Source organism: Agrilus planipennis, unplaced genomic scaffold, assembly GCF_000699045.2.
Source record: "Agrilus planipennis isolate EAB-ADULT unplaced genomic scaffold, Apla_2.0 scaffold31, whole genome shotgun sequence".
Lineage (NCBI taxonomy): Eukaryota > Metazoa > Arthropoda > Insecta > Coleoptera > Buprestidae > Agrilus > Agrilus planipennis.
This window is the reverse complement of record NW_020439053.1, coordinates 1208893-1223417: the sequence shown is the minus strand read 5'-3', so window position 1 is coordinate 1223417 and position 14525 is coordinate 1208893. Positions and strand designations below refer to the sequence as shown.

The 14525-nt window shown below is 32.6% G+C and overlaps 1 protein-coding gene across 1 annotated transcript in view; it reads right to left on the bottom strand.

Moving 5' to 3' along the window:
• Positions 1-14525, bottom strand: part of LOC108732861 (insulin-like growth factor 2 mRNA-binding protein 1) — a 157122-nt gene that overhangs the window by 130947 nt on the left and 11650 nt on the right. The window contains exon 3 of the mRNA XM_025977011.1: positions 7498-7554. Coding sequence (XP_025832796.1) covers positions 7498-7554 — 57 coding nt within the window. The remainder of the gene's footprint in view (positions 1-7497; positions 7555-14525) is intronic.

The window sequence follows — 14525 nt, the reverse complement described above, 5'->3', positions numbered from 1 at the left end:
ATACTTATTTATAATTTTATATTTACGTTGGGAATGAATCAATGAAATAAAAATAAATGGTGTTCAAGAAAAAAGCAAATTGGAATGTTTCAACATTTAATAACTTTCCGCGAGAAACTATTTTTAATTGTTTATAATTACCTATTAAATAAATTTATTATAACCAATAAATAATAGAAAAAGTATACTAGCATCATCCTGTTTATTATGTATATGCTGGGTTCAGGCAATTCAAAGATTAACCCCATACCCCAGGCAAACGAAAAATTTTTTAAGGACTCTGAAAAAGGCATTTATTTTGACAATAGTGCTAATTTTTACTTGCTGTGTAGATATGTACATCTATATGTACCTATAGATTAACTTACGTCAGGTAATTCAATAAAATTTTTTTTGAAACACTCCAAATTCCAACATCTTTTTTTTTTAACGGGCGCTTATTTAGTTCCTATCTCTCACAGCTTTAGAGATTAGTCCCCTTTTTGTTTCATTTTACAAATTCTAGATTTTCTATACCATATTATTTGGCTAAATACACACTCAATATTTTGCCCATCAATTCATTCTTGAATCTTCATAAAGAGTAAGACACTTTAGTTATTTAATTAAGTGATATTTCCACGTATCTATTTATAAGTACAAAAATTAATTAAACTTATATGCAGAACGCAGATACTTAACTATCCAAAATGAATGCACGAATAAAACATTTCTCAGACTGGGGAAGTACCAAATATGTTGGGGATTTACAGCAATGATGTAACATTTACAGAGAAATATTGATTTGTAAGGTCAATAGACATCCGTTTCTATAAGCGAGTTTAATTTGTTCACGGTATACGGCAATTCAACATGATTAATGTTGCTCACATTTTAAAGAGTTTCCGATACGCTTTGATCACATTATCGCGATTCTCGTTATCATCAACATCATAAGATCTTTAGTCGTAAGACTGGTTGGACACGCACCTCCACTCTAAGAAGCGTTCGAAATGTGGTGTTACAGGCGAATGATGAAATGAAGAATTATTAGAAAGAATAGGAAAACAGAGGACTCTGTGGAACTCAATTAGAAATAGGCGAGATGGGTTAGTAGGACACCTTCTCAGGCATGAAGGTCTAGTCAGAGACATATTAGAGGCAGAAGCAGGAGTTAGCAGGGGTAGAGATAGACCTACATTAGATTACTGTTCGCAAATAGTTAAGGATGTGGAATACCCTTGTTTTAGGGAAATGCGAAGATTAACTCAGGATAGGAAAGAGTGGAGGTGCGTGTCCAACTAGTCTTAGGACTGACGACCTTATGATGATGATGAATCTAATCTAGAGCTACCCCTACCCCTCCTAACTCCCGTTTCTGCTTGTAATATGCCTCTGACTAGACCTTCATGCCTGAGAAGGTGTCCTACTAATCTATCTCGTGTCCATAGTGTCCTCTGTTCACCTACTCTTTCTAATACCTATGTGATTCTTCTTCACTATATTTTATATTACATGATACTGTTGAACGTTTAGTTAGTCCCTAAATAAAACGACTTCAGTGCTTTCTTAGTTGTGTAATCCAAACTTCCGAATTTTACATAATGGCTTCGACGCATACGAGAACATTCCACAACATCACCATACGCATAAACAAATATACATAATGTACCTAACTTATAATACGCATTTCTTCGCTTTACCTCTGATCGTAAAGACGAGACAACGAACCGACACGAGGAAGAGTTCGTTGTCTTGTTTGTTTTCAGTTTTGTCACTCGTATTTTTGGAAACTCATTGTTACACATTTCGACAGTCAACAGTGCACACAACTATCGTGCTTTATGTTGTACACGTCACGTCAACTTCCGCCTGTTGAGATTAGGCTAAGCATAAACGGGAAGAACATCTAGACCAGTGTTTCTCAAACTTTTTGGTCCGCGACCCCCTTTCACACTTCAATATTTCCTCCCCTGCGTAACAAGTATATGTAGAAAATCATCTTCAAGGAGCTACTTTAAATTCAGGAGCTAATTATTTCTGTACAACTGCATTGGAGCACTCATAATTTTAATTAATAGCAAATTTACATATTCATTTATTATTGAAAGAGCCATTACTTCGCTGAGTTCAAATATTCCCTAAGAATTGCCTCAGCGCGTCAAAAATTTTCGAAATTCCAATCTCAAAACTCAAAAAATGCAATTTCTGGCCTTTTTGAGAGAATTCCTATCTGAAATAAAAGGACAAAACAAACAAGACAGTAACCGTTTTCGAGATAATTTTTGTCGTTCAATCAGAATATAACTCCAAATTGCTCTAGTACATCAAGATTTTGAAATATTTTAATTGTTTGGATTTGAGAAATTTCAATATTTTAAGAGAATTCTGAAGCCAGATTCGAGATCACCTTCGAAAAAAAAATGGAAATGATTGCTATCTTTGTGCACCGGTACCAAACAAGATAGATAAACATTTTTTTTTTAAATAAGAAATATCAAAATTCTATGTTTTAATTGACTCTTATCTGCGTCCCCCCCCCCACACCCCCACATATATTTTGAAGATCGTATTTTTGAGTATCACTGATCTAGACATTTACAAAAATGCATTGAGAAGCAGCATAATAATTTACTTTCGTATACCGTCTCTTCTTCAATAAGAAATACAGGATGGTCGTTCAATAACGGTAGACGAAGTAGTCTTGGTACGTCAAGAGAATATCCTAATTGCCTAATTTTAGATCCTTACATGCACCTTTGTTAAGTTCAAAGCATTAAACATACAGTATACGTTAGCAGTTGTACAATTCTCCTTTCCTTTTAATTTGTGGTGGGTAGTATTGTATAAGGTTAGTTTATAGTGACAGTAATTTTGATAATCGTTGTATTTCTTTTGATGTAGCCTCTTTCAAGCGAAATAAATTCGAGGTTCTCGAATGAAAATTTTAGAACAACTACTCTACTTTTCACAATATTTGCACCGTTCACAGTTTGAGTCCAATAGTAATTTTCAAAATTTTTTTTAATCATACGTTTAGTAAAACAGCATTTTCGTATATTGTTGTATTATACTATAGTTTTATAAAATACAGTAAGACCCCGCTTAACGCTATTTCGTTTAGCGCTGTTTCGGTTTAGCGCTGTTTTATTTCAACCCGAGGATTCCCCGAAATTGTGCTCAGCGGTAGGTTTTATGGACCAATTTGTTGAAAATGATCCAAATTTTGACAGGAGTTCGAAAGCAAGATGGGGTGTTATAGATGTTTTATCCACTTATCAACAACTTCTAACAGAACGCAAAAGGAAAACGCAAACTACATTAAATGTCTTCTTGACAAACAAGTAGAAAATTGGAAACAGAATAGATTGGATGATCTGACTGACTTAGAATTTTATTTTTTTTTGTTTGGTTTTATTTTTATTATCTTCCCCTAACCCCATTATTTACATGTTAAGATAGCCTCGTTTAGCACTGTTTCGTATTACGCTCTACTTTGATGGAACGTATCCTGCGCGTTAAGCGGGGTCTTACTGTACTTCTTTTGCAACTACTTGATAAAGTGGAAGGTCAATACATATTTGATAAATTGCTAAATGCATTAAGTGTTTAATGATTTAGGTTCTTAAAGTGTTATCTTCTATCTAATAATTTGTGTCTTAATTCCTTATCTTTAACTGCTCTGTTTCATTATCAGTTGCTTTATTCCAAATATTATTTTAGAACTTTTCTATTACATTTCTACTACTTCAAAAAAATTATCTACAAAGTTTCTTCCTTTTACCCCCGCCTATTTTAACTCTCTCCCTCATCTCATTCCTTTTACATACTTCGAAATCTGTATTTTTCTCAAATATTCCCCTCTATTCATTTCGGGTCATCTTTTCTTTATCATATTACCTACATTCAGTCCCTTGTTTTCCATTTAACTGTTTGTTCTTTTCTTATCCTCATTTACGCCTCTCCTCGTCATATCTACGTATTTCTCATATCTATTTTTAAATTTTTCTACTGCTAATAGGTAATATAGAATTTTTTAAAACATTTTAGTTGTTTCANTTTAGACATTCCCCCTACATATATTGTATATATAGAATATAAAAAGTGAGCGAAATACGTGTCTCATTAAAAAGGTTTGGGGTGTACAAATAGGGGTGATGAGTGTGTTTGACATTATTCTAATATATTCCATATATATTTTTTCGAAATTCCTGCAAAACTGCTAAAATTTTTTTCAACATTTGTAAAATTGAACGTTAATATTTTTCGAGAATCACAACAAATTTTAATCAAAATTACATTAACGTAAACATGTAAGCTTTTATGACAGTCAAAGGGTGGTTATGAAAATTAAAAATCGCATTTCTTGATAGATATGTCTGCCCGAAATTACAACCGTATTCCCTTGAGGGTTGTACAAATAACTTCAAAAGAGAGATAGAGAGAGTACGGATGTTTGAAGTATGCATGGGGAGATATTTCCCAATCTGAGTTTTACCCTTTAGACTTTAGCCCACGAATAGACATCAGGGATTCGAGGAAAATCGCGAAATGAGAAAAATTGCGCAAGAAAATGGTGGAATCTAAAATTAAAAAAAAACAAAAACTATTTAGTCTGCCTTTGTTTGGGCCAAATTATTCATCACCAACAGAACGTAGATCCTGACTGCAAATAAACCACTGGTACTACGCAAGTATGCCCAATCCTAGCAGAATTAAAAGAAAATGGAATTCTGGCTGGTGGCAAAAACTGATCAATGTTTGAAAAGTAAAATATATATTTCAGAGACAGTAGTCTTGCGCATTAATCTATCAACATATTATTATTTTTCATCCCTGATTGTTTTTTAATTAGGCATTGTAAATTATTTGGGGAATAGTGAATCTGTAGTCTGTGGGTATTAATTTTAAAAATATGTATATACATATTTCACAGTTAAAGAAGATAACTTTTTGATTTCACGAATCTAACGAATCTATTTACAATAGAACGTTAATTTCACCAATTCAGCTTGATTTCTTCTAAGTTCAAGACAATTTTCATTCATTTATTTCAAATAATATTAACTCTCCGAAGATTTCCCATAAGTATATGCATTTTAAAATTATTATATTTCTTTTGTTGATTTAGACGTCAACGTTTACATAAACTATATTTTCTATGTAAAATTGCGTGATGTGACATGTGACTAAAATAAAAGCTTTTCTTCGTATAAAATAGACCCTGGTGCGTCATAACGCCATTTTTTAACCGACTATTTCCTATAGGCTGAAACTTCGTAAGTGTATTCATATTGTTGAGAGTGCGACAACTTTTTTATTTACGAAAAATTCTCAGTACCGCGCCGTTTTCGAGTGTGCAGCCGCAAAACATGTTAATTTAACGGTGTAATTATTTTTTATGACCTACACTTTATTTCAATTTTAATTGTAAGATAATTATATTAGTTATCCGACAAAAGTGTTACTCCGTTTTGAGCGTCCGCCACGTGTAATATATTACGTATGTCGAAATTTTGGGGTTACTGCAAGCTGATATTTTGAAAATTACTTCATACATGTACCCTAAATTACGTGGTATTAACAGTGTCCGACAAAATTCACGCCTCATTATCCCAATCCGAGGCAGCAAACATGCTGATTACCCAGAACCTTGATGTTTATTATTTGTTATTTATAATCTAATATTCGTTTTTTTGGTGTCTTTTTACGTACAGTAAAAGTTCCTTATTCACTGTTTCCTTATTCGCGTTTTCATTATCCGCTGGTGAAAAAATTGCAACCCAGTTCCTGCATTCGCGGCTAAAAATTTCATTATTCGCGGATGCAATCGGTAAACAGAAAAGAATTCGTTGTCATTTATTAAAGGGATTGACCGCAATGGACTGCTCGAGCCTAGTGTGAATTTTTCCGAAAACATGGTTTCTGTTCTAAACATTGTGATTTAACACTGTGAGATAAATATGTGATTTTTTGTATGGTAACAAACAAATGTTCACATTAACTCGGTTCGTTTTTGGTTTTCAATAACATGGTCATTAAAAGCTTTTACAAGTGCTTAAAGTTGATACTTCTTGTAGGACACGTATTTCCAATAGAAGTTAAGAAATGCCCTTCGACAGGCTTTAGAACAGAGCTTTAATTATCTTACTACAAAATTTCAAACCTCTGTTCCAAATATTAAACTCATGATATCTAGAACCGATAAGCATGTTTTTACTCTACGGCCCGTGTACTACTGAATCTCCTTAATGTATCGGCATCTTTTGAGTATGTATGCGAATTTCTGAATAAATTGATTTTATTCTGATACATATTGGTTTTATTTTGGAACCTTAGAACTATGATTCCATACTAATTACCATTCCATATCCACGGTTTCTGTATTATTCTCTATTAGTATGTATGGAACGTACACCCCGCGAATAATGAGCTTTTATTGTACTGTATAATAATAATGCTATAGATATGAAATTTGGGATCTAGATGTGGATACGGATATATCATATAGTATTCACCGGTTTCAGATACGGTTGGAGATAGGAAATTATTTCGGATTAGGTATTCAGTAGTTTCGGATAGTTTCAGTTACAGGTATTTGATTTTTAAGGAACTTTAAATAGGTACCTAATGATTGAGAATTATTACTAATTTTCGTTTGGTACATACTACAATCACAAAAAATTACAATTACTCTTATAAGTGATTATTATAGCTAGGTACTCATTTTTTAAGTGTTATCTATGGCCTGGCGAAAACCCTGTCATAACATGTCTCATTTAGACATTCCCCCTATTGTAAAACTTTTACATCATATTCAGTTACGGTTTTGGATAGATTTTTATTTAGGATATCCGATAGTTTCGGATATGATTACAGACCTCCATAACATCCCTGCTGTTTAGCGCACCTACATATGAATCCAAAATAATTGCAGCTTATTAACAACAAATAATAAAAAGAAGCATTTAACTGCTTGCGATTTTATATAAAACGACCATGACCATAAACGCTTTTTGTTATACTAAAATCTTTGCAAATGTGCAGTATTGGCATGTGAGTTAATTACTTCAAATTAATTAATATGTTTATCACTTATAGAATAGACAACTATTTCAATGGTTAGTAATACAATATCTAACCGTTGCTTTTATTTGTTCAAAAAGGACTTTCTACTAATGTAATGAGTAAAAATCAGATAGTTATGAAAATTAAAAAGGAAATGTTTTAAATATTGCTATAGTTCAGTCAATTCAACAGCAGAGTAATCTCAGAATGTCACAATGACTAAAACAAGTGAAAGTGACGAATTATGTAAAATTTGTGGGTATTTTGTTATTTTGTACATTTAGCTATCACCAGCGTAATCTGTAAGTTGTGATTTCTATTGATTCATATAATAATAAATAAGTCCGCACATGACTTACTCTGCATGACAGGCAAACATAGTAAATACTATTAAGCATAAGTACATAGCTGCTATATACAAGCAAAGAAATGCTATTGAAAATAACTCACATCCATCCATTGCCGATCTGTTCCACTGGCACGACCGGAAGCACTGAAGTGGATCCCCTGCAACAAATATTTTCGTATAGTGGTGGCATGTTTGGTAGTTGTTGGCATATACTACGTACAACACATGCACGAATGTATATGATACGCATTTACATGTACATGCGTACATATTACATACCTAAAGGGACGAATGAACCGAATCAGAACATCGTGTTACTTATTATTACGTCTTATAAGGACCAGAGTCGCGTGCTTCTAATGCACATTATACCCACATATTTATTCAGATACACACAAACGCACATCTCCCTGGATGTGAAAGGGATTAAACTGTGGAAGAATGTTGGCAGTTGTCATGTGGGAGTTTCACTAACCGACCGGTAAACCGCCATTATTTCAAACCTCTTTTCTTTTATGTCATTGCTTGCCAAAGTCTCAAGTGACCTATAAGCGACTCAAACGACATCATAGAACCATGCAGTTACACAGGGCGATTCGGTTTCATAAACTTCCCTGAAGAAGTTTTAATAACTTAAAGCGAAACGGCGGAGTTTAATTATATAAAGAAATAATTAAAAGAAAATTCACCATTGCTAATAGATTTCGTCTTGTTAATTTATATTAGGGAAGAAGTATGAATCTACTTTAAAGTAAATGTTTGGGGTGTACTTATGTAAAATTGTTTTACTATTTTTATTATGCTAAAGAACATTAATTACCCCCTATGGTTTCTATTTACATTTTTGCCGTGAAGCGTTAAACAAATAATATTATTATTAAAATAGCGCAGTTTTAAGAGTTAAGAAATAAAGGCTGGCCAAGTTTGACAATAAGATGCTTAAAGGTCAATAATTTCGATACATGCTGGCGGGTCGCAAATAATATTGCATTATAGATAATCTAATCTAGTCTTATCGTGCGGGTCCAAAGGTCACTAACTATAGGAATCAAATTAAAAGACACAGTACCTACGAAAATGTTATGTTATTACAAAAACTGTACCTGGATGTTTTTTTTTTCAAAATAGTTTATCTGTATCAAAACATCAAATTTAATAGCTTGAATTAATTCTTCATAATTTACGTCAATTGTCTTTTTGACCATCAATATTTTACTAATTGTAGCTGGTAGGTATAATTTTGGCATCAGTACTCTACAGTAAGTTGCCTTACTATGTTCCTTTTTACAAAAATAATACTACGTATAGACCTGCATGAAGACAAACTTAATAAATAAAAACCTACACATCCATATATAAACAGTTTCTTTTAAAAATTTACTGGTTAGAAAAAAAGTTTTATACAGCACTCTAAATAGGAAAACGGAGATTACAAAACCACTGGAACGTTTCCACTAAGTTTATTATTGCCTTGAATGATATACGGCGATTTTCACGAATAAATAAGTCTTATTATTGTACAAAGCAATAAAAAAATTTGTGAGAAAATTCCAGTGTTTTTTTAATTTCTTTTACACAACTTTTACACAGAAATATTAGAAACAAAGAGAGATTTAGTTTCTTAATACTAACAAAATGAAGGTCGATATTAGTTCCCTGCCGACTATTATTTCCAGTCCGTATGCCGAGGATCTAATGGCGGATCTTGGACATTCTGAGCCCGATACATAAGAATTTTTGGGAGCTAATTAAAGAAAAAACTGAAAGGCAAATTATAACATTCCTACATAACGCGTAGTTTTCAATTTTCACAAGAAATGCATGGCTGGAATACGGGGTTACTTCCGGAGCTCCATGAGACAAAGGTTGAGCCATTTTAAATAATGAAATCCCACATGTCCGATTTGAAAATTTACGAATCGTGTTCTTCCATTACACAAAAATCCATTTTCATTAAAACACATATCATCTGCGATACCCTGTCACGCTATTATATCATATACAAATTAAAATTGACTTGAACCCAGCCGGTATATCTTGGACATTCGCAGCCTTAATTTTTTGGGGGTTCAAGTTTATAAAAAGTCAAAATTACAAAATTCCCTAATAACTCTTAATTTTACAATTTTATAATTTTATAAGAAATACATAACGGGAATGCGATGTCGAGGGCTCAAATAAACGCAATTGATTTATAAACACCTCATGAGCATAACAAATTGTGGCCTGTATATTTTAGTCAATTAATGATGATTTCTAATGATACAGCTAATCAAGTTGGACAACGACAAACAAATAAAGGTTTCTGTGTAATTAATATAAATTTTGTTTTTTTAATTAATTAAAGTCTATTTAGATTTCATTCGATGTGTTATTTATCATGAGTGTATGCAAATTGATGCGCTTGCTATCCCATTTCTAATTCATGCACCTCGCACTCAAATTCTCTATAAATAAGATCTTGGTAATAAGTCTAAACTACACAAAAAATTAGGCAATGCCCGACTGGAATTTAGGGTGACGCGACTAATAATTGCATGCTGTGGTCAGAAAATTTTTTATAAAAACATGTAATTTTTGTAAAATTTATATTTGTAACTTCAACTGTATGTAAGCCATTAATTCTATTCTACCTAAATTTTATTGGACGTTCTGTTGGACTCAAAGACAGAATACGGCTATTGGCCATTGATACATGTCCAAAACGTTATTTTAGAATTTTGAAGGGGTGGATGTAACAAACAGAACACTAACAAAGAAACAAATGTAACCTAACCCAGCCCTAACTTAATCTAACATACTAACTGAAAAAATTTTCGCAGTGATTGAAGCCGCAACTCTATTGTTTTACTAATAATTGATTTTTCATAAAATAGACAAAAATTATTCTAAAAATTCTTTTCTTATGTTAGATTACATAGGTTAACAGAATAATATTCAATTGCATGTGATCTGAAGTTCGAAAAGAAGGCTTTGATGGTATATACCAGGTTTCCCAATCCTAGGCTTGATCGTTTACACTCGTCCAAATTCCGAATAAAGTTACATTTCGAGCTTTGGATACGTCTAATTCGAAAAATTATTGAAAAATACGGCCAATGGCCTTTTTCTTCTAACCCATTTGTATCTAGAAATTCATTCTGTATTGTTCATTTCTACGTAATTCAATTCTAAATTTCCCAACTCAGTTCAGTGTTTAGTTTAATGCAATCTCACATTTTCTCCTGCACTCTAGGTAAGTTTTTATTATCTACTTTTTAATACTTATTTGTATATTTCCAATTGTTTACTGCTTTCTTCAATTTTTATCGTAAAATGAAATTATAGGTAGATATTCTTACGTAAATATAATTTGATTAATTTATTTACGTAACTAAGATTATTGTGGTAGTAATCTTGTATTAGTAGTAGATTAGATAATCGTTTAACAAATTAAACAAAAAATAAAAGATAATTAGCGTTCGAATGATGGAAAACTCCAAAATCGGGACGCCATTTTAAAAACTTGAATTGAGAATATTCACGCTTGCCTTTAAAGGTACAGAAGGAATCGTATACTTAAAAAATCACCAAACATCTGTTCGTTAGTTAAAAATTCAACAAACAATGCCACCGCGCCTGCTGTATTAACAAAGCAATAAATATCCAAAAATCATCGTATCTTTTAATTAAAACCAAAATCATCGGAAATCTCACTTCTGACTTACACATAAGCAATAATTTTCCGAATTCAATTTCAGAATTATCTATCAAATCTCAAAAACTACAACACAATATAATACAAGTAAAACCTATTTTTTTACTGAATTCAAACTTTGCCTCAAAATTTCTTCAAAAAATAGAAAATAAACAATACCTACTTTTATCTTGCATTTAAATGCTTTTCTGAGAAAAGCATTATGTATTCTGTTTAAAATACTTTTCCAAACGTATTTGCTAGAATTACCTATCAAACATTATATAAAATGATGAATGAAAGTTGCTTACATTGACTATTATAGGTATTAGAAGCTTAAAAAGGACACAAAGAGACATTATTTAATTGGAGAGCCAAAAAAATTTTAGACTCCTTGAAAATGGAATTCTAAAATATTGGATCGATTTTGTTTTCCGGGTTCAATGTCATGGTCCATGGAGTTTTAATGGTTGAAATTGGTATCAGCACTTGCGAAATCACCGCTTATCGTACCTTTAGCAAGGAACTACGAAATTTTATGAATTACGACAAAACAGCCCGCAAAATAATATCGAATTGATATGTGGTGTGCTAATAAATGAAAACTTCACTTATAAGATTAAACCCAAAGCTAAGGAAACTATGGATTCCATTTCTTTCTCTTATTACAATATGTAAAAGATCGGAAACAAAATGGAGTTGTAAATATTTTGATATAAAATGATTGTGCTGATTTTACATTAATAAAATTATTTGCAACCCTATTTTGGCTCTGATCTTTCACGGTAAACAAACTATTTTGGCATCAGTGTCTTTTTTCCAATTAACACAGATGACAAAGGAAGCGTTTAGAAGAATTATTTGTTTCTGAACTGAAGAAACTATAACATAAAGATAGAAAAACTAAATCACAATCACTTCAAACTGAAAACTATGAATTATACTCAATCTTCGCAGCTGGTGATATAGTGCAAACACCACTATTCGTGTAGGTAGAAAAACTCCAATATTTAAAAAATGAGAATTGTTAAGATCTGTGTAATTATTTGGTCACCGTTTAATTTAATGGATATGAGTGGTGCACAGTTTTGTATGAGTGCTAAATGTGGACGGTGGTAGAAGTTAGATACATGGTGAAAATATCGCAAATAGGAAAAGTCAGAAGGAATGAGGCATCAGAATATGGTAAGACACCTTCTGAGGCGTGAAAGACTGTTTGGAGACATATTAGAAGCAGATACAGATGAGGCAAAGGAAATCTGGGTGAGTCCTAACACAAAATTAGGGAAGATTGGTCTAAGATAGGATGGAGTGACGATACATATACAACTGATAATTTTGTCATGATATTATAAAGTATGGTAGTTGCATATCTGTAGCTGTGGTGGTGTAGGAGATATGGTGGTTAAAAGTAGTCGGCCATGTTCATATTTCAAATAAAATGTACTAAAAAACGTTTGGAAACTCCTGTACAGAGGCGGATTAAATGTCGAGAGCGCTCTAGGCTAGCACCTCATAGACACCCCCTCTGGCGGTCATATATTTTGCAAAATACTTTTTTTTTTATTAGGTACTTCCTTATTTTTTTTTAGGTTTAAAAACTTCTGCGCGCGCCCCTTTTTTACTTTGCGCCCTTAGGCATATGCCTACTTTGCCTTTGCTCCTGTAATTTATCAATAATTGCCCTCAAGTTAAGTTGAATGTTGTACAGTGAATTTGACCGGAAGCATCGAGAAAGTTGTAAGCCGTTCGAAGACCATTATGCATGAGTGCATTTTCATATTTTTTATGAATTTTAACCAACACGTCCTAAAAAGTGTTTAGAATCACCTACAGTGTTCGTGATCTTTCCAGTCTGGTTTGCATTTGGGTTTGCGAATTGACCACCAAAAAAACCATGTAAAATTAACGAGAATGTACCGAGATAACCTACCAGAATATTTTTGAATGTTACTAGGATGGTCCTACATCTAAAATATTCTCGATTTTCTAGGTTTGTCCTTATGTAGAATGTGACAGAGTAAACTGAACCGGACAAATTGAGAACGTTCTCGAATGTAGAAAACTATTATGTTTGATAGGTGGAGCTGGGTTTTAGCACAAAATTAGACCAATTTGATATATCTATTTCGACCCTAGGTTTCATAAAAAATGTATGGAATCTGGTGTAATGTTCAAGATATCTCAAGTCTGGTATGCGTTTGGGTTTGTCAAACGACTACCAGACACCGGTATGTGTAAAAAAAGTGTAAAATGAGTACAATTTCATAAATAAAATCATAAATCAAATAAAAACGTCAAAAAATGTTTTTCCCTTGCGATAAAGTTGTAGGGATCTATCTCCTCTTATAAGGCAATATTTTGCAAATAACTGTCCAAATAGACTAATTAAAAGATAGAGATGCTCGATAATCCAACTAGAGATAAACATTTTGGAAAAAAGAATGTGCGGGTCTAAATGTCTATCTTCGGGCGTATAGTTGGTTGCATACATTGTAATGACATGCTAGAACCATTTTAAAAGTTTGACGTACGTAGTTATTTAAATACACATACATACCTAACATAAAATTACTGGAAATTGTTAAGGGTTAACTGATATGTTCTGAAGACTTAGGTTAGGTTACGGTGGGAACGGTTTTCTTATATGACATGTGTCAAGTGATATGCACCGCCTATACAGATATTCTCCAAATTTGGACGGATTACGATTGTTAAGGAACCTTATTTGTGATATGCCGACGCAGGGACTTTATGGCATAAACATTTTTATATTTTATTATACCTTTTGTGTAAATTATATTGTTATTGGACTTAAATATATTTCCGAAATCTACGGTCACGTAGGCAAATTCGCAGAAGCACAAATGAGGGTTTATCCCATGCTTAGTATATTGTGCATTGATATTACCGTCAATAACCTCGTTATTGGGAGGGATAATTTGTCGATTTCGGAATCTAGTGTACAAAATTTTAAGTTTGATAGAACAGTTCTTTTGTAGACTCGCTGAGAGTAACTAGACTTTAGTTATTTTCATAATACATTAATAAAAATCAATATTTATAATAAATTAGAATAAGTCGTAGTTGTAAGTTGTACAATAAATTCGTTATATTTACAACTCGGCGTTTCTATGGTCCTTCGAGTTATATATGTGTACAATTGTACAAAAAGTTCGATTCAATAATTTGAATATTTCGAACGTAAAAAACAACGATTAATCACATATATACTTATCTATTTCATTTCGAAAACATTAGATGAACTTTGATCCTGTTGGGTCATAAATAGGATACCCATACGTATATGTTTATGTGCTGTGCATATATATCTGTCTTATAAATTATATTGCAGTCGTCAGTGGATGTAGGATATAATGTGCACCCGTATTTATATCGTTGTCTCGCCCCTTCGGCGTTTCCATATTCAAATCGGGAATGGAGTTGGGGGCG